A 27,451-nucleotide genomic window follows, 5' to 3' on the forward strand; every position below is an offset into this window, starting at 1 on the left:
ACGCCAGTGGCGACCCTTGACCCCTAATGTCATGTTAGAGTCGGACCCTGCCAGGGGTCAGAGGTGGGCAGTGAAATGAGGTCACAGAGTTGAGCCCTCACCGAAAGCTGAGATTCTTCACAGTTGGTGGTTTGTGTCATCAAAGGCGTCGCATGGGCATTACAGTTATGTAGGTCTAGGCAGTCAAGTATAGCAGTGACAACAAAAGCAATGACTGTTGAATATATTTTTCAGAGTAGACCTCTAATGTACTTTCAGTGAACACTGACTACACAACGATTCACACACAAGAAAACCTCAAGTTGAAGTACGTCCTTAAGAAAAGAAGCCTTGTTTCATGAGTGAGGTAAAGATTAAGGCCAATATACTGGAGCGTAGAAGGGCTACAGGGGCCTATAGATTATGAGATATCTGGGACAGCTCTGTATAACAGGTTTAAGTAAACAAACCAGGCCTGCCATGAAAGCTGATAATGTAAACTATATTGAGAAATATTTGCCCTGGGTCTCATTAACAAACTAACGCAGACCCCACACCTTCTGGAGGCCATTTTAGGCATTCAATTCAGCCAAAAGGGCTTAAGTTAGATCTAGGCTTTTTAAAGCCACTCTTTCTGAAGCCCTTGAGATCAATCTTCCAGATGTGTGTGTGCAGCATATATGGGTTTATAAGTGACCGACGGAGGCGGGCATGGGCTGTGGCATGTGTTTGTAAAGAATGAGGTGGCATGGCCTGCTTAGAATTTCTGATTTATTTGGGTCTTGGGAATGACAAAGAGCCCTGTGGACATATGAACCACCCTGCCTTCCAAAAAAAAACAGGGGGGGGTCGAAGACTGGTCTCTAATATTTCAGACTTAAGGGGTGTGGATTACATCTGTCAACACGTATGTCTCAATGTCTCTTACCCACGCAATGCATTCACACACATACACACACACACATGTACACAAACATGACTCACGCTTGCACTCACACTATTTCTATATAAAAAAAAAAAATGCTCTTGACCGTGAGGGCCCATCTTAGACAGGGAGAGTAAGAGCCCTGAGCCTGATGATGTTGTTGACGTACCACTTTCTATAACGGCAGCAAACACATTTAGAGGAAGTTCTGGCAAGTGCGTAGTAAATCAGCGACCCCCATACCATGGCAACGACAGGTACCAGAACCAGACTCCTACTCGGCCACTGAATTCAAGATCAACTACAAATTCAAGTTCAGAGCATGTATGGCTTTGCTCACTACAAAAATGAACACAAAAGCACACCATTCACACATGCAGCAGGAGAGAGAGAGAGAGCGAGAGAGTGTGTGAGTGAGTGAGTGAGTGAGTGAGTGAGTGAGTGAGTGAGTGTGTGTGTGTGTGTGTGTGAGAGAGAGAGTGAGTGAGTGAGTGAGTGACAGACAGACAGACAGACAGAAATTCAAGAATCACGGTCGCTGGTGGTCCAGAACAGCTTTGGTGAACCATACCAAAGAAGTGACCCTTTTTGACACACTTAGTACCTCTTTAGTGTCATTTTTCCATTGTGCTGGACAGTCCGATACACTTTAATGGAACCCTGCACATTGAGAAATTTTGCTAACAGGGTACCCAGTAGGTTGAAAAGTTACAACAAGGAATCAGTACCAACTCTTGCCTTATATGGGATTACGGGGGATTTAAAAAAAAAAAAAAAAAAAATTGTGCAGATGGCTTGAAAAAGAAGGGAAGGGAAGAAGGTAAAAGTGGGGAAAGCAGTGGAAAGAAATTGAGATATAGAGCGAAGGGCTCAGATGAGGAGGGGACAGGGATGGGCCCTGGTGCGAACAGAAGTGGCAGAAACTGAAGGAGGTGTGAAGCAGCGATTGATGCAAAAAAGCAAACTAAAATAAACAAACCAGAAAAGGAGATGCATCCCGCTCTGCAGACGTGTGTGTGTGTGTGTGTGTGTGTGTGTGAGAGAGAGCGAGAGAGAGTGAGAGTGAGTAAGGGAGACAGAAAGAAACGAGAAAGAGAGTGAAAGTGAGCAAGTGGGAGAGAGAGTGAGAGAGAGTGGTGGTGGTGGGGGGGGGGGGGGGTCGAGAGAGAGGGAGATGGTTGCCAAGTTGCTTGTCTGTTTGTGTTGCCAACCTGAAGCAGCTGGTGTTTGGGTGTCAGGTGTTCTAACAGGCAGTGGGGGTGTTGGTGGATGGCTGGGGCTGTAGATTTCAGCATCTTGCACGACCCTGACTTTAAGTGCATTGCTATTCCATTGATGAAAACTATGGTGAAAGAGATCCATTTCTGTGCTGAAAGATGTGCTCACGTCTTGCATAAATAAAATGTGTTCCTTTTTAATAACTGGACAATGCTGATTAAGAAAGAGGCAAAATAGCACCTTAATACTTCATGTCTGATCGAGCTACTTACATTTACACAGGACTACACAGGTTGAAGTAGATTTGGCATGCTTTCTATACTTTTACATTTAACTAACTAACTGATATGACTATGAAATACAGTTGACTCCTGATTAAGCCAGAAGCTAATTCAAATTAGCCCAAGGGCTCGATCAAAAATGATTAGTGAAACATAACAGAGTACTAATGACTTTAATAATAGTAATGTGATAGGGTTAATGCTCGGGTTGAGAATCAAGGTTAACATAGCGGGGATTATGGCTTTAAGCATCGTCTCTGTACGGGCAGGTGACTGGTCTTGAGTGGTAAGTGTTGGGTTAAGGGCACAGGTTTAGGGTTCAGTGTGAAGAGCTGGGTTGGGTGTGGGGTTATTATGGTTTACAATTAGACTTCAACTCCTTAACCACAGAGAGAGAGAGGCTCAAGTGCCTTCATGCTGTCGCCGTGGCAATAAAAGCCTCAACGTTATGATGCCCCAGAGGGAAAGGGGCAAATGAGAGACAAGTGTGTCTGTGTGTGTGTGTGTGTGTGTGTATGCAAGCTTATGTGTATGTATGTTGTGTGTGTGTGAGAGAGAGAGAGAGACAGAGGCCTCCTGCAGCTGCTTGAGTGTGTAAGTGTAGACTCAGTGCGTGAGACAGGGTCCGGTGATTGGCAGTGCATGTGTTTAGCACCGGGCAGTCTTGGGAAGGAGGAGGTCTGCATATCAGAGACTGTTTACTGTGTGTCTTACATACAGGCACCCAAACCACACACACACACACACGCACACTATTTGGGACTTTATCAGCCAAATTGGCACTGTAGCCTGTAGCTGGGAAGGGAAAGCACTCAACCCACTGAAAAACAAACCAACAAACCACATCTCAGAAACTCTCCATGCCTTGACACATGCATTGTAAGTAGACTCACTGAACGCTGAGGAAAGACAGGCCTTGGGTCTTCCTTTCCTTGCAGGCTACACGTGTGTGTGTGTGTGTGTGTGTGTGTGTACACGAGCATGCTTTTGCGCAGAGGTGTTAGCGTGATGGAACGCATGAAAAGCAGGTGCATGTGGACACACTAGTAGGAAGAGCGTGGGGCTCTCAGAAGGGGGTTTTGCCTGCTGTCAGTAGAGATGCGGAATTATGGGTAAATAAACTGCCATTCGTAAGAACTGTAACAAGATTCCCACTGATGTAGGAACTAAGTAACATGAGCATATGTGTGTGTTTGTGTGCGTGTCCGTGCATGTGCCCGTGTGTGTGTGTGTGTGTGTGTGTGGTACCAAATAAAGCCATGGTAGCTTGGTTGCTCTGTGTTTTGCACATGTAGGGTGGTGTTGCTGGGCACTAGGCTTGCTTGACCTCGGTAGTTCATCTGATGTACTGTCTCAAAGCCCAGCTACAGAGAGGCCTTCACTTTCCTCACTCTCACTCTCTGCCAAAAAAAGCCGATGTTTAACAATGCAGTGCAGGTGTGACACATCGCCGCACAAAAACTGTTGACATGACGTGCGATCAGCAGTAGTCAAATAAGTTTATGAGAATTTCACTGCTTCATATTTATGAGAGAAGTGCAGGATGTTAAAGTTCTTGTTAAATTTACCATGACAACCATCAGCACCTTTTTATTGAAAGCCAGTCAATATGCTCTACCTAGCACATATCAACAATGTCTGGTGATCCTTTCCTATATTCCTATTTTATAATGTCTGTGTGTACAGGCCATGTTAAATTGAAAAGAAAACATCTGTCAAAGCTGAAATCACCAGTCAGCTCAAATGCATAGCCTTAAAGGAGAATTCCGGTGTGATATTGACCTAAAGTGTGTTGAAACATGATACCGAGTGTGAACGTATGTCTCATAGCCCATCTCGGCTTGTCCCCTGCACTCCAAAATCTGGCGCTAGTTAGCTGATGCTACCAACAGCTTTTTCAATGGTGGTGCTTCGGCATTGGGCTAGCCATGCAAATAAATCACTGTTTTACACCATTTACGAGGCTCAATGTATCTCCACACATCATTGGTAGACTTCCGAGGGCCCTGACATTTAAAACGAGACATTGAGAACTTTGAAAAAGCACTGGTAGTTTACTTACAAGACGATTTATACAGACAGTACCTTCAATGGGTTTAGCGCTTTGCAGCCATCTTGAATTTAGTCACGATAAGTCGAAATTTACAGTAAGAATGAACAGGTATGATAAGGGATCAGATTCCAAAAATTATTCCGTGGAAAGGCATGGATTCCAGTTGCTGATACTGGAAGAAACTGGAATCCATGCATTTCCACTGAATTCTCTGTTTCTCGAGGTCACCAAGTACTGTCAGGTTCTACATCGCTTGAGTTTCTGCAGCCAACAGCTAAAGCAGCCAGGCAGCTACAGTGCTACATTCTGGGGGCATGTTTACTGGAATTCTCCTGTAAGGCTCTCTATGAAGGGACTAAAGGGGGGACGGGATAAACACAATAAGAACGACAAGAGAATAAGGGGATGGGATGAGTGAGAGAGGATGAGGCATGGAAGAGAGAATGCATGCACCCGTCACCACGGGAATTAGAAAAAGACATTTCCTCTAACCAGTCGTTATGGTGACAAGAGGCAGTCAGGGTTTCAGTGAACACCATTCCTTATCCTCCGCCATTACTGTTCCATAAAGTCTTTATGGGCAACTGCTATCTTCCGACACACACAAGCTTGCGAGAAACGAAGTGGGGGAGCTGAAGGTGATATCTGTGTGTGGTGGCCACTCCATCAGAGCTGCTCCTGTGCCTGCCTCTATGCTTTGTTACGCACACCATTTACCAACACATCATTATACTGCACACTCGCTATTTTATCAGAGAGGGAGAGAGAGAGGGAGATAAATAGAGAGACAGAGACAGAGAGAGAGAGATAGAGAGAGAATGAAAAGCAAGAAGAGAGAGGTTATGAGTAGAAAGCAGGACTTCCCTGGGTGGCACTTTACACACTTCAATGCTGTATTAAACCTAGTTCCATTTTTGGCCAAACATGTAGACACACGCACGCGCACCCGCACGCACACACATGTATGCGCACAAACACACACCACACACACACACACACACACACACACACACACACACACACACACACAGAAATCTAATCACTGCATTCCTTGCTGTTATGACAAATAACCGGTCACCAGTATCATATGAGAGAAAGTGGAATAAAACATTATGCCCAATTTTCCAATATGTGGTTTAATGTTCTGCATTTCTCATTAGTGGGTCACTTTGATACTAAAAGTATGATTCTATGTAATGACTGTATGATATCTGTACTGTCCCTGTGTATATCTGTGTGTGACTGTGTTTAGAGATTAGCAGGAATATTATGACTTTGCAGTGTTTCACTGTTCTGCATGGCTGCGTCAGTAGCTATCTGCTCCGGATTGCCAGGTTGCCACTAATCAGAGTCTGATTCAGTGTAGTCCACGGAGATGGGATGACCAACGCCATCTCCCGTCCAGCCTGGAAGGATACTTAAACCCTAACTATTTCCTTGTCTAGTTAGAGCAGCTGATGGATCTTTAGGTGAAGTCATGCTGTCTCTCCCTTGATGCGCATCATTGTAAATAAACTCTGTTCCTGATTTTTCATACTATTGGTCTGACAGGGTCTCTATTAAATCTATGGTATCAAAAATTACCATCACATACCAAGATGATCCTAGGAATCCTACATTATACAGTATAGAACTCAAACACATTCCATCCATCAGTAACATAAAATGTGTCAAAGACAAAATTGCCATGCAAGCACCAATGTGTACATAGATGTGTAACAGGACATGGAATGTATAGGTATACATTCAGTATCTATATTGCTTCTCAAAAAAAACAAAGAACAAAAACATCCTGATTAAAAACTACATATCTTGCTGACAGGTGCGACCCTGGTCAGCGCTTGGTGGACTCATGCTGTCTGTAGAAATGGGGCAGAAGAGGAGTTCTGACTCCAAATGGAAGACAGCAATGCTGAAACAGCAATGCAGAAAATGCACATGGAGAGAAACATATAGGGTCAGAGCCAGTCCTTATAGCACATTGCAGAGATTCCAGGATCAAAACCCATTTGTTTGTTCTGGTTTCTGTCTGTCTGAATGAATGTGTGTGTGTGTGTGTGTGTGTGTGTGTGTGTGTGTGTAACGTGAGCAACACTGAGTGTTTGAGAGACACTACCCCGTTACTGTTCCAATTGTCACTCATACCATCTGACGATCTCATGCACATGATGCTGTTCATACAATTATATAAAAGACAGCTTCTCCCACATGCTAATGTTTATAATATAACCTTTGTAATGTCACCTTTTGATCCAAACACTTGACCGATGCAAACACTCTTTAGTCATGGCAGTAAAGTTCCCAGTGATTAAATGAGAGAGTGAGGCAGGGAGGGAGGGGAGAGAGTTGGAGTGGCTCCGATAGGAGAGCAGTTATCAGGAGCACTCGTTGTAAAAGCAAGTGCAATCAGCCCATGAGCCATCACAGCCAGATTGGGCAATTAATTCACTCAGGGCCCACCCCCCCCCCCTCTCTCTGTGGCTCTCTATCACACAGTCAAACACACGCTCAGATGTACACACACGCACTCACACAAACAAACACACACACCTGCACTGCACAATGCTCACTGATGCCCTCCAGTGGCAGGTGCTGGTGTAGGAGAGAGCCGGTAGCACATTCTCAAGCGGATGCCAGACAAGGAGACTTGTCAGGCTGAGGAAGGGGGGGGGGGAGTAAAGAAGAGGGTACCTGAGAGGTAGGAGGCTGGAACAGAGCGACTGGGGCTGACCAGGCGCAGCTTGTGCCTGCCAATGGACACCAAGGCCCGGTTTCCTCGTCTGCTGCTGGGTGGGGTCCTCACAGGTGCCTGTACTTGCCTTGGGAGAATGTGGAAAAGAAGCAAGAGACAGTCATACTGGGTTTACTATACATGCTGAGCATACTGACGTGTGTGTGGTGTGAGAAAATACATGGGCACCAATTATCAATTGTGTGCTGCCACTCAGTGGAAACACATTGCCAGTGCAATTGAAACACTTATTCAAATACAACACAATTAGGTCTGTGCAGACCCAAAATGTGGACAAAGATAACAAAACACATCACTCTCCAAACATCCATAACAGGTAGACTTTTCCAACAGCAACACTATCTGGAGTCTGTCACCTGTTGGGGGTCCTCCTGATGATCTTCATCCTGCTCCTGAGTTTAAAGCCCCAGGGCGAGGCTGTGCTGCTCAGGGAGAGCGGCCCAGCTTTAAGTCCCCTCTCCTTTTGGGGTGTCCAGCGGTAAACGGAGCCCTTTGCCGCGGGGCTGGTGCCCTCAGCTCTCCAGCTGTAGCGGCTGAGGCGGGTCTGTGAGGCAGTGGCCGCACCCGCCCCACCTTTGGTTCTGCCTTTCCGGAGCCTGGCTCCATCCACGGCAGGCAGGCTCTGCGGGGCTTGAAGCACTCGGGGAGAGAGGGGCTTCCGGGCCAGTTTAGCTGCGGAGGTGGTTTGGGTGGAGTGTGACACCCAAGTGTATTTGGAAGTCCTGGGCCGCCCTACGGAGGCGACTGACCGTTGGAGTGTCTGTGTGCTGGGGCTGGGTGCTCTCTTTGAGGAGACCTGCTGGGACACAGGAGACGTCCTGGAAGAAGCCTGGGGAGTGGCAGTCTTGAGGGAGGTCTGGGTGACTGCAGATGTCTTTAAAGCGGGCTGGGGACGAGTTGGTGTTGTGGAGGAGGCAGGTGCTTTCATGCCAGTCTCTTGACTCTTCACCCAGTGGTATTGGGACTTTTTCAAGGGAGCTGTAGCTGCCTGTAGTTTAGCGGAGTCTCCTTTTGGTTGGCTGGGTGGGGCAGTTTTGTGTCGACTTGGAGGAGCAAGGTTGGCATGGAGACTACTCGCAGGCGAAGAGCTTGGTCGAGCCTGAGGACCATCCGGCGCCACAAGAGGATTGACTGAAGGGTGGAGCTGAGGTTTGATCTGAACGTGTGCAGTTGAGGTAGCAGTCTTCGATGCAGAAAGTGGATTTCTGGCACTGGGGATACTCGTGGAGTCTCCCTTCTGTAGTGATGTGTGTGTCTGAGAGATTGTGCTTGTCTGTGGGGCAGTGAGTGACTTTGGAGCGGTGAGTGTGTGCGAGGTTGTATGTGTCTGTGTCTGTGCTGCAGGGTCTCTTGTCCTGTCACCTGCACTTCTGTTGTTCAGAGAGTAGGTCTTCCTCCAAGACCCTGCTGGTCGTGTGGCATATGGCTGCGAGCCAGCAGTCAAGTTGGAGAGGTGTCCAGCTCTGTGGCCATTGTCAAGACTCTGAGGAGCAACATTTTGTTGGGCACTGGTCTGGCCATTGCTGTGGTTATTGATGAGATCTTTGCAAAACAGCAGAGAAAGTAATGAAAAATTCAAACAACACTCATTTTAACACACAAGCAAGCATGTTCTTTGAGAATCCATCAAGATAGACATAGTGTTGACAAGATAAAAGACAAAGAGTGACTTCTATGTTTGAATCATGTTAGGGTTGTCACAAACAGTTTCCAAAAGTAGGCAGTTCAAAATAACAATACTATAATGGTACTCTAGCGAGCTAATATTAACCTAACGTTAGCTAACAGGATAGGCAATCATTAGCCTTTATGCTAACCATGGTTTGAACTAAGGCTCTGAGAAGCTAACGTCACACGACTTGACAACAACATATCAGTGGTCAGTGATTATTTGGAGGTTGATTGTTTCAGTAGCAAATTAATCAGCTAACTGGCTAAGCGAGGTAGCAGAACAATTGTGTTAGCTGGCTAGTTAGTCAAGCCTATCACCAAAGAGCCCGTCTACGGACTGGTAGCATGCATTAAATCACGTTGCAAGTGACAGCTGAGATAGCTAGCTCAGCAAGCTAGCTGAGTTACTGATGTTTCTTTCCTCCAACACATGGTGTAATCTTAAAACTCATACACAGAAATAATATCTCTCACATCAGGCCTTGAAACTATATAACTATAGTTTCAAAATGGTTGGCATTCCAGCTTACTTACTTTGTAACAGTTCGATCTGCCTCTTTAATGCTTCCCGTTCTTCCATATTGAAGCCAAAACAACTTCGGTCATCACCCACAGACCAATGGTATGCTTGTGACGTTTTGCTGCTGTAGCCAATCAGAATTCCAAGGGCTATGCAACTTTCGTATCAGGGTACCTCAACAAAACTCTAATCTTTGCTCTAACTAACTTCAGAATTAGCTGCCCATTTACATGCGCTTTATAGTATACAGGACGAGATGACACATCAACTGAGACAATTTAACGCAACTTAATCAAACCAAGGTTGTAGAAGTAGCAGTTATGTCAAACGTTTTTCGAAATGCAAATTCGTGAAATGGGGAATTCCTATGTTTGTCAATGATATGCTGGATAGGATAGCTTCTATCTATCCTCTCATAGCCTGTGTACCGAAGAATGAGACATCCTGAAGTAGGCGGACCGACAAAATGAAAGTGACTGCTGCTACAATTCCGGACTGTTGAAGCTAATCCACAACAACAACGACGAGGCATTTATTCCATTCCGAAGGTATGAAAACTATTGCGCATTTCCAAATGTCAATTTTCAGAGAGTGCTGTAATGCGGTCTAGTCCCAAGGTTAGCCTTAACTTCAAGTCAGTGAGATCAGTAAAGTCAGTTTCGTTATTGTTTAAGAGGAACTAATACACCTGTATGATCAGAGGCACAGATTAAGAACGATTTTAGTTTAAGGCCAAAGTTCGAGTAGTGTTCCACCGACACGCTAGACTGATCGATCTGACTCTTCTCCCTTCCTTTCAGAAGTGGATCTACAAGTAAAATGGACCCAAAACAATATATGTTTTTCATCATTACCGAAAGAGATGAGAGGATACCAAGCCTCCACCCTGGTCAGATCTGCTACTTGAAAGAAGACCAATACCTACGTAAAGTTGAACAGGACTCTAAAGTGTTACCAGTGAAGTGGCTGGGGTCTAAGGAATACGAAGTGCAGGTGGATTGCCTGCATCCGCTTTCTCCAGTAGATGCAGCGTTTCTACAGGCGCTTGACACCGAGGAAGAGAGACTGGATGCCTTTCTGAAGAAATCGGCCTTAGAAGCAGCTGCAGGCTTGAAGGAGGGTGCCCATGTTTATGTGAAGGATATGGAGACGTGGCATTTAGGGGTACTTCTATACATTGGCAGCAGGAATAGGATGGTCGCGACCGACTGCTTCTGTGGCACATTCTTCAGGATTGAACTGCAGGTGTGTGTGTGTGTGGTTAGGGTATATGCAAATGCATGTCTTTAGATGATGGTTGGTGTTGGCATAAACACAGTATGGAATATCACCTTCCTCTGAATAGTCCTGGTGGAGTTCTGACCATACATCTTATCTTAACAGCTGCAGGCTAAAACAGAGGAAGTCTGGGTCCCCTTCACATGTGTGAAGCCTGCCTCTGAGGCCCCTGTGCAGGCAGGAGACCGGGTTGTCTTCTTTCAAAACAATGAGAAACATGGCCGTCGTGGGATGGTGATGGACCTGCAAGAGGAGAATGGCGAGCCAGTAGCGTACATCTCCACTGTGAGTGAGCTGGACCAGAGCCATATGTCCTGTTGTTTACCCACTTGGATGATTTAGTCAATAGTGTGGTTTATTCAGTAAAGGGTGGTGTTATAGTGCAGTGGTAGCACGGTTAGCTTGCAGTAACCAGAAAAGTTGTAGGTTCAATTCCCAGCTGCCACTACTGTGCCCTTGGGCAAGGCACTTAAAATGTCATCTGACTTTCAGTTTTGTCAAATTGGGCTAGACTACCTAGACCAGTGGGGCGGGCCACACTAGTGGGGAATAGAGACATGACAGGTGGGGTGCAAGGAACAGGAGGAAATGTGTTCTTTTGTGCCTTTATCTTTAATAATGCCTTTCTTTTTTGACAAGGAAGATCATAGATTCAAAACAAAAAAGCCACACACAAACATAAGTCATAAACAGACCAACATATGAATGAAAATAATATCTGATCCAGCGGAACCATTTTGCCAGGTTGATGGGGTCAGGCGGGGCTTGAAAATTCCCATTCTTCAAAGTGGGGAATAACAGAAAAAGTTTGAGAACCACTGACCTAGACTAATGTCATACCTAAAGCACAACATTGAATCTATTCATTTTGCTGCGCAAGTATGATTCACATCTATTTAATAGCTGAACTATTCCCCCACCCCCCCATTTGTAATTATGCAGTTATGTCATACTTGTTCTAGCATAGATTTTGTATTTCAGATGATCAAATGAGGAGAGACGTCAGTGCCTAATATTGTAAACAGGTTCTGTATCTTTTCAGGACATGAATGATCAGGGAGAGAAGGGCGGAACAATCACTGTGCCCCTGGGCTTTGTTCTAAAAGAGGAGAACCTCCCCTCAGGTAAGGATTACATTTTTCAAAATGCAACTCAATTTCATAATGCAAACGTTCAGTTTCTTTGCAAGCAGGAACAATTTAGACGTTTAGAATTTTTGTGATACTGATATGTGGGTGGTGATGATTCAGTGTTTCCCACAATTCTATTTGTGGTGGTAGGTTTGCAGAATTAACTTGAATGCAGTTTTTAACACATTAGCGCAGCGTGGTTATGATGCTAACCAGATTTAAGCACAATTTAGTAGAACCTGTAAAAATCATTGTGTGGTGGTCAATGTTGATATTGTGGTGGGCCGCCACAAATAAGTCAATATATGGGAAACGCTGTGATTTGAGGATGATGTGTTGTTAGATGTGGAACCCATGGACACTGGTATTGGTATGGACACTGGTGCAGACACTGGACCAGCAAACAGCCGGTTTGATTACGGGATCAACGTAAACTCTCGAGTGAGAGTGGGCTTGGGCAAAGGTCCAGTGCAAGGGACGGTTCGCTGGATAGGGCACCTGCCGGGAACTGATGGGATCAGAGTGGGCCTGGAACTGGTACGTAAAGGAAAGACACAAGAAGGCAGTCCCCCGTCACAGCATGATGTGATTATTATGACACCAGGGAAGAGGCGGTATACAGACTGATTTTCAATTATGTTTGGTTTGTTTTTGTTGTTGTTGTTGTTTTTTACCCATTCATTACTTATTTTTGCTTTTACAAGTGGATGAGAGTATTCTTGATTCAATTGTTGGGTATTGGAGATACAAACAAATGTCTGAGAAATCAGAGAAAATCTATTAATATATTGCCTCTTCCATGAGGCACAATGTTTTCTGTTTTTTTCCCTCTCTTTTTATGAGGTCAGATGTGTCATTGGTTAAACATTGCAGTTTGCATTACTTCCTCTTGATCTCTGTTCTGCCCTCTTTCAACAGGACCAAAAGGTTGGAGTGGGTGATGGCAAACTCAATGGAATCCGTTATTTCTTGTGTCCACCAAGGCAAGGCCTGTTTGTGAAGATGAGCTCATGTTCACTGGATATTCATGACAGTGGCACCAGGGGAAAAGTGCCAGCCTACTCCACCAAACAATACAGTAGGACCAGCACAACTGCTACTGTACACACATCTACGACTCTTATTAACTGTTAAAGGAACACGCCACTGTTTTATAAAAATTGTGTTATTCACTGTCTCCCCTAGAGTTAGATAAGTGAGCAAAAACATTTTTGTCTCTGTGCATGCACCCAAGTAGTAGTGCTTCGCCTGTGCTTCGCCCCGATATAGTCCCATGTCAATACCTGCCTAGGAGATCACCTCATCTTAATCTGCATTGGCATTTGTACTCGTGAAGACGGAGGCCACAAGAAGTAATTAGGGATATTTTTTTTGTTGGCTCACTTTTATTCACGATGTACTATCTGGCTACAAAGGATTCCATTCACTATGCTAAGCTAACCTAGGGGGGGGGCGCTACCGGACTACGGCATTGCATGCACGGAGACAAAAATGTTTTTGCTCACTTATCTAACTCTAGGGGAGACAGTGAATAACCCAATTTTATAAAACGGTGGCGTGTTCATTAAACTGTTAATGTGACAGTGGTAGCATAGTGGTTAAGAAGCTGGGCTAGCTTGCAGTAGCCTGAAAAGTTGTGGGTTCAATTCCCGGCTGCCACCGTTGTGCCCTTGAGCAAGGCACTTAATCTCAAGTTGCTCTGGGGACAACGTAGTCCCTTGTAATAGAATTGACATATGAAAGTCACTTTGAACAACAGTTTCTGCTAAATTAATAAATGTAAAATACATTTAAATGTCAGACTGTCTTTAAAACAGAAGGTGGCGTCTCTTCTTCAGCTCTAGACTGCGATGGCAGACCTGAGAGTGAAAACGTTCCTCCTATCAACTCCGAGGATGTGAAACAGCTGCTTGTGGGTCGCATGAAGGGCATTCAAGGTCACTGCAACTCCTGCTACATGGACGCTGCTCTTTTCAGGTCAGACTTTCAAACCCATTTGTACCATCAAGCCTATAGCCATAACCGCAACTATGCATGTGTCTTAATTATTACCATTGCTCGTTATTATCAGTTAGTAACTGCTCATGTACTGTATTATTTGTACCCAGTTTGTTCTCATGTTCGTCAGTGCTTGACTCTCTGCTGTTCAAACCTGCTGAGCCCAAGGATAAGCCAATCCAGAGGACGCTGCTACGGGACATCGTCAACCCACTGCGCAGGTTAGGGCTCTGCATAGATGTACAGGAAAAGGTTTGGTTGTAGCCTGATCCTTTGGTTCATCTGTGAGGTGGCAAAACTAGAGTGCTATCAGGTCACTGAAAATAGACTGAAGTGACCTGAACCCAGTGTTAATCATGAAATCGCGTGTTCATAACTTGTTTGTGACAGTTTATAATTGTGACAGTTGGGGGCAGCCGTGGCCTACTAGTTACCGTTTCAGACTTGTAACCGGAGGGTTGCCGGTACGAACCCCGACCAGTAGGAAGTGGCTGAAGTGCCCTTGAGCAAGGCACCTAACCCCTCACTGCTCCCCGAGCGCCGCTGTTGTTGTAGGCAGCTCACTGCGGCGGGATTAGTGTGTGCTTCACCTCACTGCATGTTGAGTGTGTTTCACTAATTCACGGATTGGGATAAATGCAGAGACCAAATTTCCCTCACAAGATCAAAAGAGTATATATACTTAGACTTATACTTATAATTAACCCTCATTTACTCAGTACTCTGATCATAGCTATGTCTGTCTAAATGTTTCTGTCTGTTTGTAGGGAAGGCTATGTTGAGGCTGGGAGCGTTATGAAACTTCGGAAACAACTGCAGGAGAGTGGCTACTGCGCCACCTTCACCACAGACGAAAAAGGTGAGAAATGAGATCACAGCTCTAAATAGTACTGAGAAGGAAACATGATGTACGAATTAGAAATATATGTCATAATTTCCTGTGCATTGTCCTGCGTTGCCATTCGTAGGAGTTTTAACTGTCGAACAGGACCCATTCACTTAAAACTGTTGCAGAAAATTATATGAGAGCCTATTTGAGCATTTTTTCTTCTTGCAGATCCAGAGGAGTTTCTGTCTCTGATAATGAATAAAATCCTCTCTCTGGAGCCACCTATCAAACTGTAAGTTCAAAATTAGATAATGATCTGGCCAAATGATTTGTGCCGAGGCATAGGTGGGTGACCACATGCTTGACTTCTCTCTTTGTGTGCCTGTTAAGTTAGGATTCATTACGTCATCAGATGAGACAAAGAAGTTCTCTCTGTTTCTTTCTTTCTTTGTTTTGTCTTTCTCTATGTCTTTCTTTCTTTCTTTCTTTTTTCTTTCTTTCTTTCTTTCTTTCTTGTGCAGTTGTACAGGAGGCAGTGTACAGAGCAGTTTCTGTTACCAGATATTCCTGGATGAAACCCACAATCTGATCTTGCCCACAGTCCAGCAGCTGATTGAGCAGTCCTTCTACAGTAGCCATCTCAAACTGGCTGAGGTAATATCCTAACATACAGTATTTTGTGTGTTTGTGTTTGTGTGTGTGTTCTTGGGGCCTTTGAATCAAGTGAGTATGAGTATGATATGATAGTCACTCACTGATGCACTGGTACTTTACTTGTCTGGGTGGTGTCCTTTTCCAGTGCTTTGAAGCATAGTGAAATACTGTCACAGTTCCTCTTTTGATGGTGTTAAAACAGGTATATTCATTCTCTATGTGGGTACTTTTTTTTTAATTTTCTCGGGTTTGTACTCTGTCTGTTCAGGTTCCCTCCTGTCTGATTCTCCAGATGCCTCGCTTTGGGAAAAACTTTAAGATGTTTCAAAAGATCATTCCCTCGCTGGAACTGGACATCACTGGCCTTCTTTCAGAGGGTACACACACACATACACACACACACACACACACACACACACACACACACACACAATAACCACCAAAGCACACTCACATCACATACTTTACAAGTTTACACAGAGACCTCGTCCAATGAGGAGACACAGCACTCAAAAAATCCTCCATAGAAATGCATGGGTTTAGTTTGTAACGCCAATATGGCAGTTGTCTACCCACCCCTTCTGCTGCAAAACATTGACATGTGAATACATTGAGCCAATCATGTGGACTGTTGTGAAGACATTGAGCCAATCATGTGGACTGTTGTGAAGACATTGAGCCAATCATGTGTTGGGTTGACTAAAAAGAGGAATGAAATGTAATCATCTTTTGGAAATTGATCTTAATGCCTTAATTTAAAAAATGAGGAACAATCCAAACTTTAAGGAAACCAGTTTTTAAGGACACCAAAAGATGATTTTTTATTCCTCTTTTTGGTCAACTTTAGCATGTGTATGCTAAGGGTATGTACATTTCTGGTTTCAACTCTATATGCAAACATGCCGTTTACAGCCTCATTAATTACATTACACATGTAGATGCATGGACTACTTTTGATGGATACTTTTGAATTTGGATTGAACATTTTGAATTTGAATAACCAGTCAAATGCTATCTCGGTGTACTGTATGTGTGTGTGTGTGTGTGTGTGTGTGTGTGTGATTTTAGGCCCTCAACAGTGCCTGCTGTGTGGACGCCTTGCTAGTGAGGAATGCGTGGAGTGTTTCAAAGATTCTGCGTTTAGCAGGAACTGCTTCAAATATTACTGCCAGACATGTTCCACTCAGGTAGATGTTTTTTTTGTCCCTTTTCACCAATGGGTAATTAAACACAGTCTTGGCCTCAGTACTACAGAACTCTAAACACCAGATAGCAGAGTAGTCCAGCCATTTTAAGCCAAAATGGGGGTCAACCAAGGACAAGAAGCAGAAACAGAAGCAAGCTATTTTTCTCATGTGAATAGGCTACCTTTTTTCATAAAAAAACAGCAGAAAACCCTGTTAAAATGCAGAAGTACCAAAATAACTATGGCTGTAGTGGGTTTATTGTGAATCATGCTGGTTTCTGTGTGCATGTTGCTTGGAGATGATGGCTGAAAAGTGACTCTGGGTAGTCTTTGAGACAGGGCCTATTTGATCTTTTAGGTTGGGAGGGGGAGATGTTGCACTGATTATGTAGTGATTAACCATAGCTTTTTTCAGACTCAACAATACCATCCATCAAAAGAGAAAAAAAAAGACATATCATAAGATGGTACTAGAGCAAGGTGTTGGTGCTGTAGGCATCATGATTCTCTGCCTGTGGTGGTGTTGCTCATGTGATAATATGTGTCTTTTAGGTGCACAGCCATCCAAGCCGAAGGTCCCACATACGATCTCCTTCCTTTGTGCCTGAAGGTTGGTCACAAGCCATCGCTCCGCCCAGGGATGCAATGGAGCTATTCGCTGTGCTCTGCATAGACACCAGCCACTACGTGTCCTTCCTCAAGTACGGACCAGGAACCACCGACTGGGCCTTCTTTGACAGCATGTCCGACAGAGTTGGTATGGAACGATTGCTTAAAAGCAGACCTAGCCAGATAATAAGTAATAATAAAAGTATCAGGATATTGTGTGTGTACATGTACATGTGTATGGGGGTGTGTGTGTGTGTGTGCATGTACGTGTGTATGGGTGTGGGTGTGTGTGTGTGTGTGTTCGCTTAAATCAGTGTGTTTTGTCTTGTAGGGGATGTTGATGGCTACAACATTCCTGAGGTGCGTCTGTGCCCAGAGGTGGGCAGATACCTGGAGATGCCGGTCACAGAGCTCGCCTATTTACAGCCCAGAGACATGGACGAGGTGGCCAAGCGTCTCCTCTGTGACGCCTACATGTACCTCTACCAGAGCCCCAGTGTCTCTCTGTACCACTGACAAATACACTGTATGTGCCTGCTTGTCATCTCTCTTATTGTAATCTCTCATTGATGCCCCTGTATTTGAACTGTTGTCTCCCCAAAAGAAACTGACGGAAAATCCCCAAACTCTAAGCACTGTCAGGTGTACCTGTACCCACCAAACAAACATAACCACAACTGAATCCTTCATAATGGTACAACAGGATATATTCTGAGTTGCAATCAGAATCTTTTTTTTTTACTGCATACTAACATTAGGGGTTTACTGGTTGGGTTTGGGTTTGTGTCTTTAAAAACAGACTTTTATTTGTAAATAGGCTCTCCTCACTGTTCACTTTGAATCATTGATTGCTTTAGCTATATTTATTGTTCCTTGTGATTTTGCTGGCCAAACTGAAGGCTTATAACAAGAAGGTAAAGTGATGCCAGTGGCATAGCTACTCCTCCACTCAATTTTACAAAAGGTTTAGGGGGTCTTACATAAACTAGTATGTTCTCAGGTTTTAAAAAATATCATTATCTCTTGCAAAATGTTAACCAGTACAGTGGAAGTAAAGTTGAATGTTTAGCAAGGAGTCTTTGCAGTACTTGTTTGATACATTCACAGGACTCCTCTGATCAATACACATCAGTCGCACAGACACTGAACTGCTGTCTCTTCAAATGTGTAGGCCTAGATCGAGGATGCAACTGTAAATTCTTTGTACTGTACATTGGCAGGGTAAAAACATTTCCACAATATGCTGTATGATTACTACTGATGTCTGATTTGTACATTTCAATGACCAAAAGGGAGATAAAACTAGATGTACCGCATAGCGGTACAAAATATATCCGCCGCTCAGTCCTGCATTCTCTCCGCAAAAATAAATCACGCTTGTCAATTTTCAGTTGTCTCCATCTCCTACTCCAATGCGGCTAGCACGGCAGTCATAATGACACATTTTTGAAATTGATTGATACATTTAGTATTCCATTGAAAGCAGTCTCTGATTACAGCAGTATTTTTTATGTTTTGAACATGACAAACCCTTTCCTTCTGGCCAACCATGTCAAGATGGCCCAAATCACTGATAAAAGTAGGCTGCTGCTCAGGTGTAGGAAGGGTGTGGTGCATGAAGTAAAGGTCCATTTAAAATGGAATGCAAGTGCAGACATCTGTGACAGGGAATCTTGTGACCGTTGCCCTTGACCTCTCCACACACGGTCTGAGGAATGTCATAGAGGTCAAGCTGTTCACTCACTGTTGCTTCAGCTAAAATCCACAGCAGATGAACACTCACTGACTGGAAATCAATGGAACATCCCCTCCTACTTATGCCAAGCCAATGCCAAAGTTACATGAGAGAATATTATATATATTCTCTATGGCAATACATTACAAAGCAGGAATTATGGTAACAGCTCTTGTCTTCAAGCAAGAATCAGTGGTGGTGAGAATCATCTCAGGGTAATGTTCCAACTATTTGTTTTCATAACAAACCTGGATAAGTGAATTTTCCTAATGGAAGAATGTCTTTAAGGGTTAATTCTCCTGGCAAACACAAAGCCATTCAGTACGTCTTAATCTGTTTTTCCCACATTTGTAATTAAACCATATATTTACAATAATCCCCTATTCACATCAGCAACCAAGAAATTGTGAGGACCTCAAGTGACAGCACGCTCACTCTTTTGTGTGTTTATCTTCTTTTTTCCTCTCCTTTTCTTCCACTTGACAATATCTACAACAGTATTGTCAGTCACATTAATTCATTCAGCGATCCTGCTTGCAAAGCAACCTATCAGTGTGTGTGTTCTATGGGTACCATTCCTATGACCTTGCTATGAACTAGAATCACCTCAGGATCACCTACAATTCACGTGGCATCAGGGTAAGGAATGGGCCTCCAGACTAGTGGGAGGGCTGGGGATGCTCAAGTAGCTCGATAGATCTCCCTGCGTAAGCAGCAATACTAGATATCAATACTACATCTCATACCGAAGGTTTCAATTCTCAGGAGAAACCTTTGAGACTCCTTTCCTCCCTGTGTTTCCAGTGCCTTGCAAAAAGTATTCACCCCCATGCTAAAGTTGAACAAAAAAATCCAACCTTTAAGGACACCAATTTTCTTTGTGAATTAATAATGTATCGTAAATAAATATATGTTCTTCATTAAAATACAGGGTGCATAAGTATTCACCCCCCTATGTTAAACCTATGTTGAATTCCCATAGAGGCAGGCAGATTTTTTTTTTTTTTTTAAAGGCCAGTTATTTCATGGATCCAGGATACTATGCATCCTGATAAAGTTCCCTTGGAATTTGGAATTAAAATAGCCCCACATCACATACCCTTCACCATACGTAGAGATTGGCATGGTGTTATTTCAGTTAGCCTATTAGCTGGTTTGATTTGCATTGAGCTCAATGAGCATCAAACCAGCTAATAGGCTAACTGAAATACACACAATGTCTGCCTCAATGGGAATTTAACATAGGGGGGTGTATACTTATGCACCCTGTATTTTAATGAAGAACATTTATTTACGATACATTAGTCATTCACAAAGAAAATTGGTGTCCTTAAAGGTTGGAGTTTTCCTCATTTTTTAAATTAAAGGCATTAAGATCAATTTCCAAAAGATTACTTTTTTATTCCTCTTTTTAGTCAACTTTAGCATGGGGTTGAATACTTATGCAACCCACTATAGATGTTGTCTAATCCCAACTAAGCCTGTGCAAAATTCCCTATGAGCTACACGTCCAGCCCCACCGGATGACGCAGATATCACACTTTTTTTTTTATTATTATTTTCCAAACAGATAATGCAGTATACATTTTCCCAAACAACAACTCATATTTATGCAAAGAATGTCAAACTAAAATATTTCATGCTCTAAAAGAACTCATGTCTGCAATGGCGTTTTTACGAAACATCAAGATATATAAAAAACAGGTCCCTCCTCTGACAGAAACAACAGCTACGTATTCTATTTAAAAATAATAAAAGATGAGTCTTTTGTTTTGAGCATATGTGAAGCCAATATTTTTTTAGAGCAATTGTACATCTGTTGAGTTGTTTCTGGAGTTTTCCCAGAGTCCTCGGTCACAGTAACCTTCCTGATAGCACAACCTCTGGGGTGGAGTTTACGGCCTAGGGGCCAAACTTTAAACTAAACTAGGCCCCTAGACCACTCCAGCCTCATGTGCAGTGGACAGGACCAGTGGTCAGATAAAGCACATTAACCCTCAGGTTAAAGTGAATTATATTTATCTTTACTGACGTAAAAGACAGTTGCCACAGATGGAAACTACAAGTCCCAAAATCCAACAGGAAAACAAAAATAAACAGAACAATTAAAGTGTTGTTGTGTGTGTCGACCATTGGCGGAGTTCTTTGAACAGTTCTCTACTGTGGGCCTTGCAGGTGATATTTTACAAGATGAGACGTCTCTACAGGGCACATTTGCTTCTCTCCTGAAGCGGTCTCCACAGACGCACGTGACGGGCGGGGAACAGACAAAACATCAAACAGAAAACATCTCCTAAGTCCCGCCCACCCCCATACAAAAAGACAATAAAAAACAAAGCAGCACAGTTACTGAGGGGCAACGAGACCCACTGGGTGGTGGGGGGGGAGGTGACAGTGAGAGAGGGATGGATGGATGGATGGATGGAGAGAGAGAGAGAGAGGGGGGGGAAGGAAAGAGAGAATATGTGGGAGGTCATGGGGAGAAAACATCAGTCTTTTCCGGACCCGTCTGGTCTCGACTTATTTGTGCTCCTTTGTTGGAGCGAAGTAGAGCTCCATGGGTTTGTTCACCTTCCAGTATTTCTCGCTCACCAGCTCCAGAGAGAAGGAGCCATTCAGGACCTGAGATAAACAGACACAGACAGACAGACTGGTTACTGAAGGGAAACAAGACACCACAGGAGAAAATGAACAATTCAGAGAGATCTGTTAAAGAAAGTATAGAAAAGTATTGAAGAAAATGTGTGTGTGTGTGTGTGTGTGTGTGTGTGTGTGTGTGTGTGTGTGTGTGTGTGTGTGTGTGCGCGAGAGAGAGAGAGGACAGAGAGAGACATAAAGATAGATGTCGTCACGGGGTGTATGTGCACACAGTGGAATGAGTCATGGTATATGGTATATGGATATACAGTATATAGTGTGATGTCTGAGGGCATGTGTTGGGCTGATGAGGAGATGCTGTGTGTCCTAGTGTGACGTGATTGGCTACTCACTGTGAACTGGCTGTTGGCTGTGGGGATGTAGATAGTGTACTGTTTCTCGCTGGCGGCTTCCACGTTGATAGGACTGGCCTCGCCGTTCTTACGCAGGTCCTCCAGGGCCAGACGCACGGCCAGGTACTTGGACAGATGGTCCACCGTGGCGTTTCCTGAGGTCTTGATATACCTGGGGATGAATTCCACACTACAGGACATTAGTGATAGGCAGTGCTCTTCGCCCGACAGCTTAGACTGACCTGGGATCCGAGGGGACCCACAGTCGAATCGTGATGAGTTTACACTTGGTCTACTGTTGAAGCATGTTAACTCACATTTTATGTTAAGTATTACACTGCCGTTCAAAAGTTGGGGTCACTTAGAAATTTCCATTCCACTCCCTCATAGACAGAATGCCATCAGAGAGATGAGATCAGTTGCATTGTTTTTTTTTAATCAGGGCAGCAGTTCTTAGATTACATTATGTGCTTAAAAGAGTGAAACATTGGATGAATGGTTGCTGATAATGGGCAATGTAGATATTGCATTAAAGATCAGCCATTTCTTTTTCAACAGTCATTTACAACATTAATGATGAAAACAAGAACATTTCTAATTGACTCCAAACTTCTGAACGGTAGTGTATGTATTTTGTATGTCTGGTAGAATTTTAATTTCTTATGATGCTATTACGATTTGCTGTCAGAAACACAATTTAGTTAGTTCACTTCACCCCTCTCAGGGTTTCAACAGCTATCTTTTGAATCTGCAGTCGGCCACCCTGACATGTGAAAGTGTAACAGTCCTGGCATTTGTGGTTGAAGCAACATTCAAGGGTTTCGGTGTGCGGTTTCCGCCCGGTCTGACCACTACAGGGACCGGCAGGACAAGCATCTCACCTGGTCTGCGCTGCGTCCTCCTTCTCCATGAGCGTGGGGTGTGGGCGGAACACCAGCTCGATCTCGCTGGCCCCGTCCAGCGCCATCTCTCCGCCAGCACCGTTCTCTGTGGCATTGTCCATGTCCAGCCCGGAGTCGTCTGACGTCTTGGTGCGCTTGATGCTGGGCCCGGCTTCCTGGTTGCTGTGGACCGAGGCGTTGCTGCAGTGAGAGCTGTCGCCGTTGTCTTCCGCCCCGCTGCCGTTCTCCACCTGGTGTTTCTTCCCCCGCTGGAGCCTATGGAGCGGACGCACACCCATACACGCTCAAGTTACTCTCTGATACATTAAACTTCTCTTAAGACTCTGGCAATAATAGACAGACGGACAGACAAACACACACACACAGACACGATTAGAGAAAAAAAAGTCTTTTTTCAAAAAAACATTTGTGCTCTGTCCACACTTCAAACTCCACATTGTGCCTCCTACCACAAATACAGTGCGTGCGCGCGCACGACACACACACACACACACACACACACACACACACACACACACGAAAAAAACATGTGGGTCAGTGACCTGTTCATGGCCTGGATCTTGAGTCCCTCCTCGATGCTGTGGCTGAGCGCCTGCTGGTTGTTGTGCTTGCTGATGCGGGCGAGCACACGCTCCTGATGCGCCTCGTACTCGTCTCTGCTGGGGTAGATCTTGCTGATCAGCGCGTCGAAGTTGGGGTCCGGCCGCAGGGAGCGCTTGGATACGAGTTTCTTCCGGCAAGTGGGGCACTCCTTGTTCCTGTGGACAAACGATCACAGGGTTAGCGGGGTCAAGGGTTAAAATGCCAAAGGTTGGACCAAAGGAAGAATTAAAGGCTGGTATGGGGATTTGTCTCAGTGAAAATATCTTCATCTATATGGTACTCAGTTTAGAGAAAGGCAGTCCAATTTCAAGGCTGAATTTACATGAGATAGATCCGAGAAAAACAATAAATCAATAGGATTTTGGTGTGAGATGCCTTGATGCCACAACTCACACCAAAAGTGTGAAATTTGGTGATCCTGGTGTAGAGACATGGAGGTGGTCTGTACAAAAAAATACATGTGGGTCATTCCACGTCAATTCAACCAGGGCCCACGCACTTAGGTCTCAAAAAATTCTGAAAAAATTACCAGGTGTACCTATGTTACCCAGGAGACACACTGTAAAATTACTCTTATGTAACATCAATACTTTCCAAGATACAGTCAGTTTCACAGGGGGAGGGGGGTGTCGATTTTGTTCAGCCTCTTTTTTTTGTCAAAGTTCACAAGCCCACAGCGCAATATGTTTTGTATAGAGCCATCACAGGTTACTCTATACAACCACAGGTGGCAGTGTGGTGACTCTATATAAAACATATTGATGTCTATGGGGCATTTTGCCCATGTTCAGGGTGGAAAATAAAAAATAAAGATTTGCATAAGACAAGTCAAATTGGTGTTTTCAAAAAGAAGGGATCATGGAGAATAAGGAAAAACATATTTAAAAAATCTTTGTATATTCCCACAAGGTGTTTGGATGCTCTGAAAATGATAACCAAAATGATTTTTCAGACTTGTGAGGTCTGCTGTTCAGACCCTGAAGGGATTTATTTTCTGTGAGAGTGTTTCTACTTATCTCAGTAAGGAAAATAAATCAAGAGCCTATGTTGAGTACAAATATGTCTTCTGAAGGCTTAAACAGAGCCCAGCCAAAAACTTTGAGGGACAGCTATGACCATGCAGGATTATCCAGACCAAAGGTGATGATTTTGCTACATACTATTCCTATTTATGTACCAGCATGCAAAATTTGAGCCTCCTACATGGTTTAGTTCTTTATGCTGTGGGCTTGTGAACTTTGACAAAAAAAAGAGCCCGAACAAAATCGACACCCCCCTCCCCCTGTAAAACTGGCTGTATCTTGGAAAGTGTTGATCTTACATAAGAGTAATTTTACAGTGTGTCTCCTGGGTAACATAGGTACACCTGGTAATTTTTTCAGAATTTTTTGAGACCTAAGTGCGTGGGCCCTGGTTGATCTGACGTGGAATGACCCATGTTAAGGCCCAAGTATACTTCTAAAGATACGGTCTACGCACAGAACGGATAATGCAAAATATGTCACATCTCCGGTCCGTACGGCATTTCTGTGCTGCACAGATCTGCGTCTCTACAGACCTTGTGTATTGCCTGTGCGAAACTCGATGTGTAGTAGAACGCCAATCCAGTAGATCCGCACGACCGTATGACTGTACAGCATAGCCGTATGTACAGAAGTATACTCGTTGCTTTACATGCTTAGCATTCAAGATTGTGTTGTCTACGTGTGGGATCCCTGTGTTGAGTCCAGCAGAGGACCACCTACCCAGAGCGAAGTGCGGTGATGATGCAGTCCGCACAGAAGCGGTGCAGGCACTCCTTGGTCGTCATGGTGTTCTTCAGCATGTCCAGGCAGATGGGGCACATCAGCTCGCTGTGAAGGCTGCGTGGGGACACGGCGATCTCCAGTCCATCTGTGATGGCCTCCTGCACGGGCATGACAAAGCACAGCTTATCATCCGACACACCAAGCATGAACTTCCACCACTCCCATTTCCATAAAAGAAAAATGCCTGTAGTCTCCCCAAAAGTGCCTGTCGCTAAAACTTTCTTTCAAAAAGCTATTAATTTCAATTGTTGTTACAGAGGCATTTGACTGACCGTTCAGGATGTAAGCAGGTGCTGCCTTGATGCCACGAAAGCTATGCAACCCATGCTTGTACCTGATTCTGTTTCCCTGAGTTATACACCAAAGGAATACTACCAGTATATGCATCAAATGTGGGGATAATGCAAGCATCCAGCAGTGTAGACTTAACCCTGACCACATTCCAGACCGTGCTTCTGGTCACGGCATATGCGTGTGTTTATTTGTTTGTTTGTTTGTTTGTGTATGTTTATCACCTGTGGGGTTCTCTGCAGCTCATACAGACTGAGCTCCCAGGTCTTGCTGAGGGGCTGGACCCCATTGGTCTGTACTGTCTGAGTCATCCTCCACTGTTGGGAAGAAGAGAGGCTAGTATCACTTTACACCAGAAACACCTGGAAGGGAAAGAGAAAGACTGCAAAAGCTGAGTTTTGAGAATTAACTAGCACATTAACTTACTTATGGCATGGCAGTATTGTCATAAAATGGCAAATATCACTATGCCTTGGCAATTTCAGTTAAAACACAAGAGGTGTTCACTAAAAAGCTCAACTAGTCACCAGCATAGACCTTGACATGTCAAAAGACTGGGGAACTGCCTATAGAATCAATGCGGTTGAGTGCAATAATGATTCCGGAGAAAGGCACATAAAAAGTGTTCGGCTCTGTTCTGACAGAGAACACAAGGCTTGCGCTATGCTGCTGTCCAAGGGTCTGTGAATGTCCCCTCTGCGCTTGTCTTGCAGGGTAGCGCAGGTAAAAAAGCATTGTTCCCGTCAAAACTCGCCCGAGGCAGTAACGTTAATTCCTGGGAAATGTTCTTTTTAATTTATGTGTATTAATAATAAACAATATATTGTCTTTAAACACTAGATTTCGTTCATACACCTTAGTCTGTACGTAAACACAACTCGAATCCCTTCGCTGTCAAACAAAACACAAACGTACACTTATCACATGAACAGAAAGCTCGCTATCTTGACCAAATGAAAACCCGACCCCTGTCAGTCATACAACCCCGTAACGAGCATCACTAGTTAGTTAACGTTAAGTGGCATACACCAACTGACACGCTACCTAATAACAGGTCCATCAGAAGATAATTGAGGCTAGAGAACAAGCTATCTGGCTGGGTTACGCTATGTATCGTTACTTCTCACTCCTCTTTGTGTTGTTAGCTTGATGTGTAAGCTAAGTTCCAGCCAACCAACATTACGAAAAAGCCTATAAACATGGGGATCCATAAATAACTAATAGAAGCTAGAGCTACCAGAACATTGGCCAGACTCTGACATATCAGCTACAGGGTCTTTAGTGAGAGATAAACCGAGAGATGTTCTTCGTTTTGGGGGTATGTGCTGTCAAGAAAATACAGCACAACATTCACATTAGCTAGCTAGCTAGTTACATACTAGCTTGTTAGAGACGTAAGATCTAGGTTAGCTAAAGGGCTAACGTTAACAGATAAATTCCCGTGGAAGCAAACAATGGTTTCAGGCCCATATGACAACTATATGAGACAAACTATAGCTCAAATTTATCCTTAAGCATTAATAAGATAATGGACCTCGCCATTGGTTTAAAATCACACTGAAATCCATAAGTAATTTTAGGTCTTTATGTACTTACAATTTTGTGTTGTGGTGCTACTATTCCAGACCAGCGCGTTCTGGCACTCTTAATATGGCGGAGCAAAAATCCCGCAATGGAACATGGGAAACGTAGTAAGGTAGGCTACGAGGAATAACTTCGATGAAACCTTGTGTGATTGTTATAATAATACAAATAATATATAATCTACAATAATAAATCATAATAATACATTAAACTGTTACATGTACCATTTCAATCATATTGCAGGAGGTAGTCTATTCCAGTTCAGCGTGCATGGGCAACTCAACAAAAACATTTGAAGGAAAACAGATTCTTCCTCAATTTTGATTAAAACATTTTAGGCATGGCTATTTTCAACACATTGAAACGAGATTGCTCAAGTCATGTCGTAATAGGCGTACTAGGCCAAACTTCGAGGAAGTTGAAAGATCTGCGAAAGAGAATTTCTCTCTGAGAGT

The 27,451-nt window shown here is 43.9% G+C and overlaps 3 protein-coding genes across 7 annotated transcripts in view; 1 reads left to right on the forward strand and 2 right to left on the reverse strand.

Annotated features, from left to right (window-relative positions):
• zc3h3 (zinc finger CCCH-type containing 3) overlaps positions 1 to 9,505 on the reverse strand; it is a 46,315-nt gene extending 36,810 nt beyond the window's left edge. Inside the window, exons 1-3 of the mRNA XM_048252078.1 lie at positions 9,414 to 9,505; positions 7,565 to 8,750; positions 7,148 to 7,275 (exon numbers count right to left, since the gene is read on the reverse strand). Coding sequence (XP_048108035.1) covers positions 7,148 to 7,275; positions 7,565 to 8,750; positions 9,414 to 9,459 — 1,360 coding nt within the window. The 5' untranslated portion in view covers positions 9,460 to 9,505. The remainder of the gene's footprint in view (positions 1 to 7,147; positions 7,276 to 7,564; positions 8,751 to 9,413) is intronic.
• A 57-nt stretch (positions 9,506 to 9,562) lies between these two features.
• On the forward strand, positions 9,563 to 18,473 carry cyldl (cylindromatosis (turban tumor syndrome), like). Its single transcript, XM_048252079.1, has 15 exons — positions 9,563 to 9,947; positions 10,200 to 10,644; positions 10,783 to 10,962; positions 11,720 to 11,801; positions 12,151 to 12,344; positions 12,726 to 12,885; positions 13,646 to 13,784; positions 13,916 to 14,026; positions 14,573 to 14,664; positions 14,863 to 14,926; positions 15,156 to 15,288; positions 15,557 to 15,665; positions 16,357 to 16,475; positions 17,027 to 17,231; positions 17,415 to 18,473. The coding sequence occupies exons 2-15, from the start codon at positions 10,219 to 10,221 to the stop codon at positions 17,597 to 17,599; spliced, it is 2,199 nt and encodes a 732-aa protein (XP_048108036.1). The 5' UTR covers positions 9,563 to 9,947; positions 10,200 to 10,218; the 3' UTR covers positions 17,600 to 18,473.
• A 1,880-nt stretch (positions 18,474 to 20,353) lies between these two features.
• rnf2 (ring finger protein 2) lies at positions 20,354 to 27,103 on the reverse strand. 5 transcript variants are annotated; one of them, XM_048253209.1, is made up of 7 exons: positions 27,009 to 27,103; positions 25,637 to 25,774; positions 25,059 to 25,216; positions 23,253 to 23,468; positions 22,690 to 22,965; positions 21,809 to 21,998; positions 20,354 to 21,440 (listed from the first exon to the last, which is right to left on the reverse strand). In XM_048253209.1, the coding sequence occupies exons 2-7, from the start codon at positions 25,721 to 25,723 to the stop codon at positions 21,339 to 21,341; spliced, it is 1,029 nt and encodes a 342-aa protein (XP_048109166.1). In that variant the 5' UTR covers positions 25,724 to 25,774; positions 27,009 to 27,103; the 3' UTR covers positions 20,354 to 21,338. The 5 variants fall into 5 exon arrangements, with proteins under 5 accessions (XP_048109166.1, XP_048109162.1, XP_048109167.1 ...); XM_048253205.1 differs by having other exon boundaries at positions 25,059 to 25,219; XM_048253210.1 differs by having other exon boundaries at positions 25,637 to 25,729; positions 27,009 to 27,097.
• Positions 27,104 to 27,451: the final 348 nt, after the last annotated feature.

The sequence above is a fragment of the Alosa alosa genome, chromosome 9 (assembly GCF_017589495.1).
Source record: "Alosa alosa isolate M-15738 ecotype Scorff River chromosome 9, AALO_Geno_1.1, whole genome shotgun sequence".
Taxonomy (NCBI): domain Eukaryota; kingdom Metazoa; phylum Chordata; class Actinopteri; order Clupeiformes; family Clupeidae; genus Alosa; species Alosa alosa.

Bases quoted from the DNA above. Each gene is read 5' to 3' on its own strand.
- cyldl (XM_048252079.1), top strand. From the start codon at position 10,219: ATGGACCCAAAACAATATATGTTTTTCATCATTACCGAAAGAGATGAG. The intron at 14,927-15,155 runs GTAAGTTCAAAA...TTTCTTGTGCAG, and splicing joins CTGGAGCCACCTATCAAACT to TTGTACAGGAGGCAGTGTAC. The intron at 15,289-15,556 runs GTAATATCCTAA...CTGTCTGTTCAG, and splicing joins GCCATCTCAAACTGGCTGAG to GTTCCCTCCTGTCTGATTCT.
- rnf2 (XM_048253205.1), bottom strand. From the start codon at position 25,723: ATGACTCAGACAGTACAGACCAATGGGGTCCAGCCCCTCAGCAAGACC. The intron at 21,999-22,689 runs GTGAGATGCTTG...AATGTCCTGTAG, and splicing joins GAGGACGCAGCGCAGACCAG to TGTGGAATTCATCCCCAGGT. The intron at 21,441-21,808 runs GTGAGTAGCCAA...TGTTTATCTCAG, and splicing joins CAGCCAACAGCCAGTTCACA to GTCCTGAATGGCTCCTTCTC.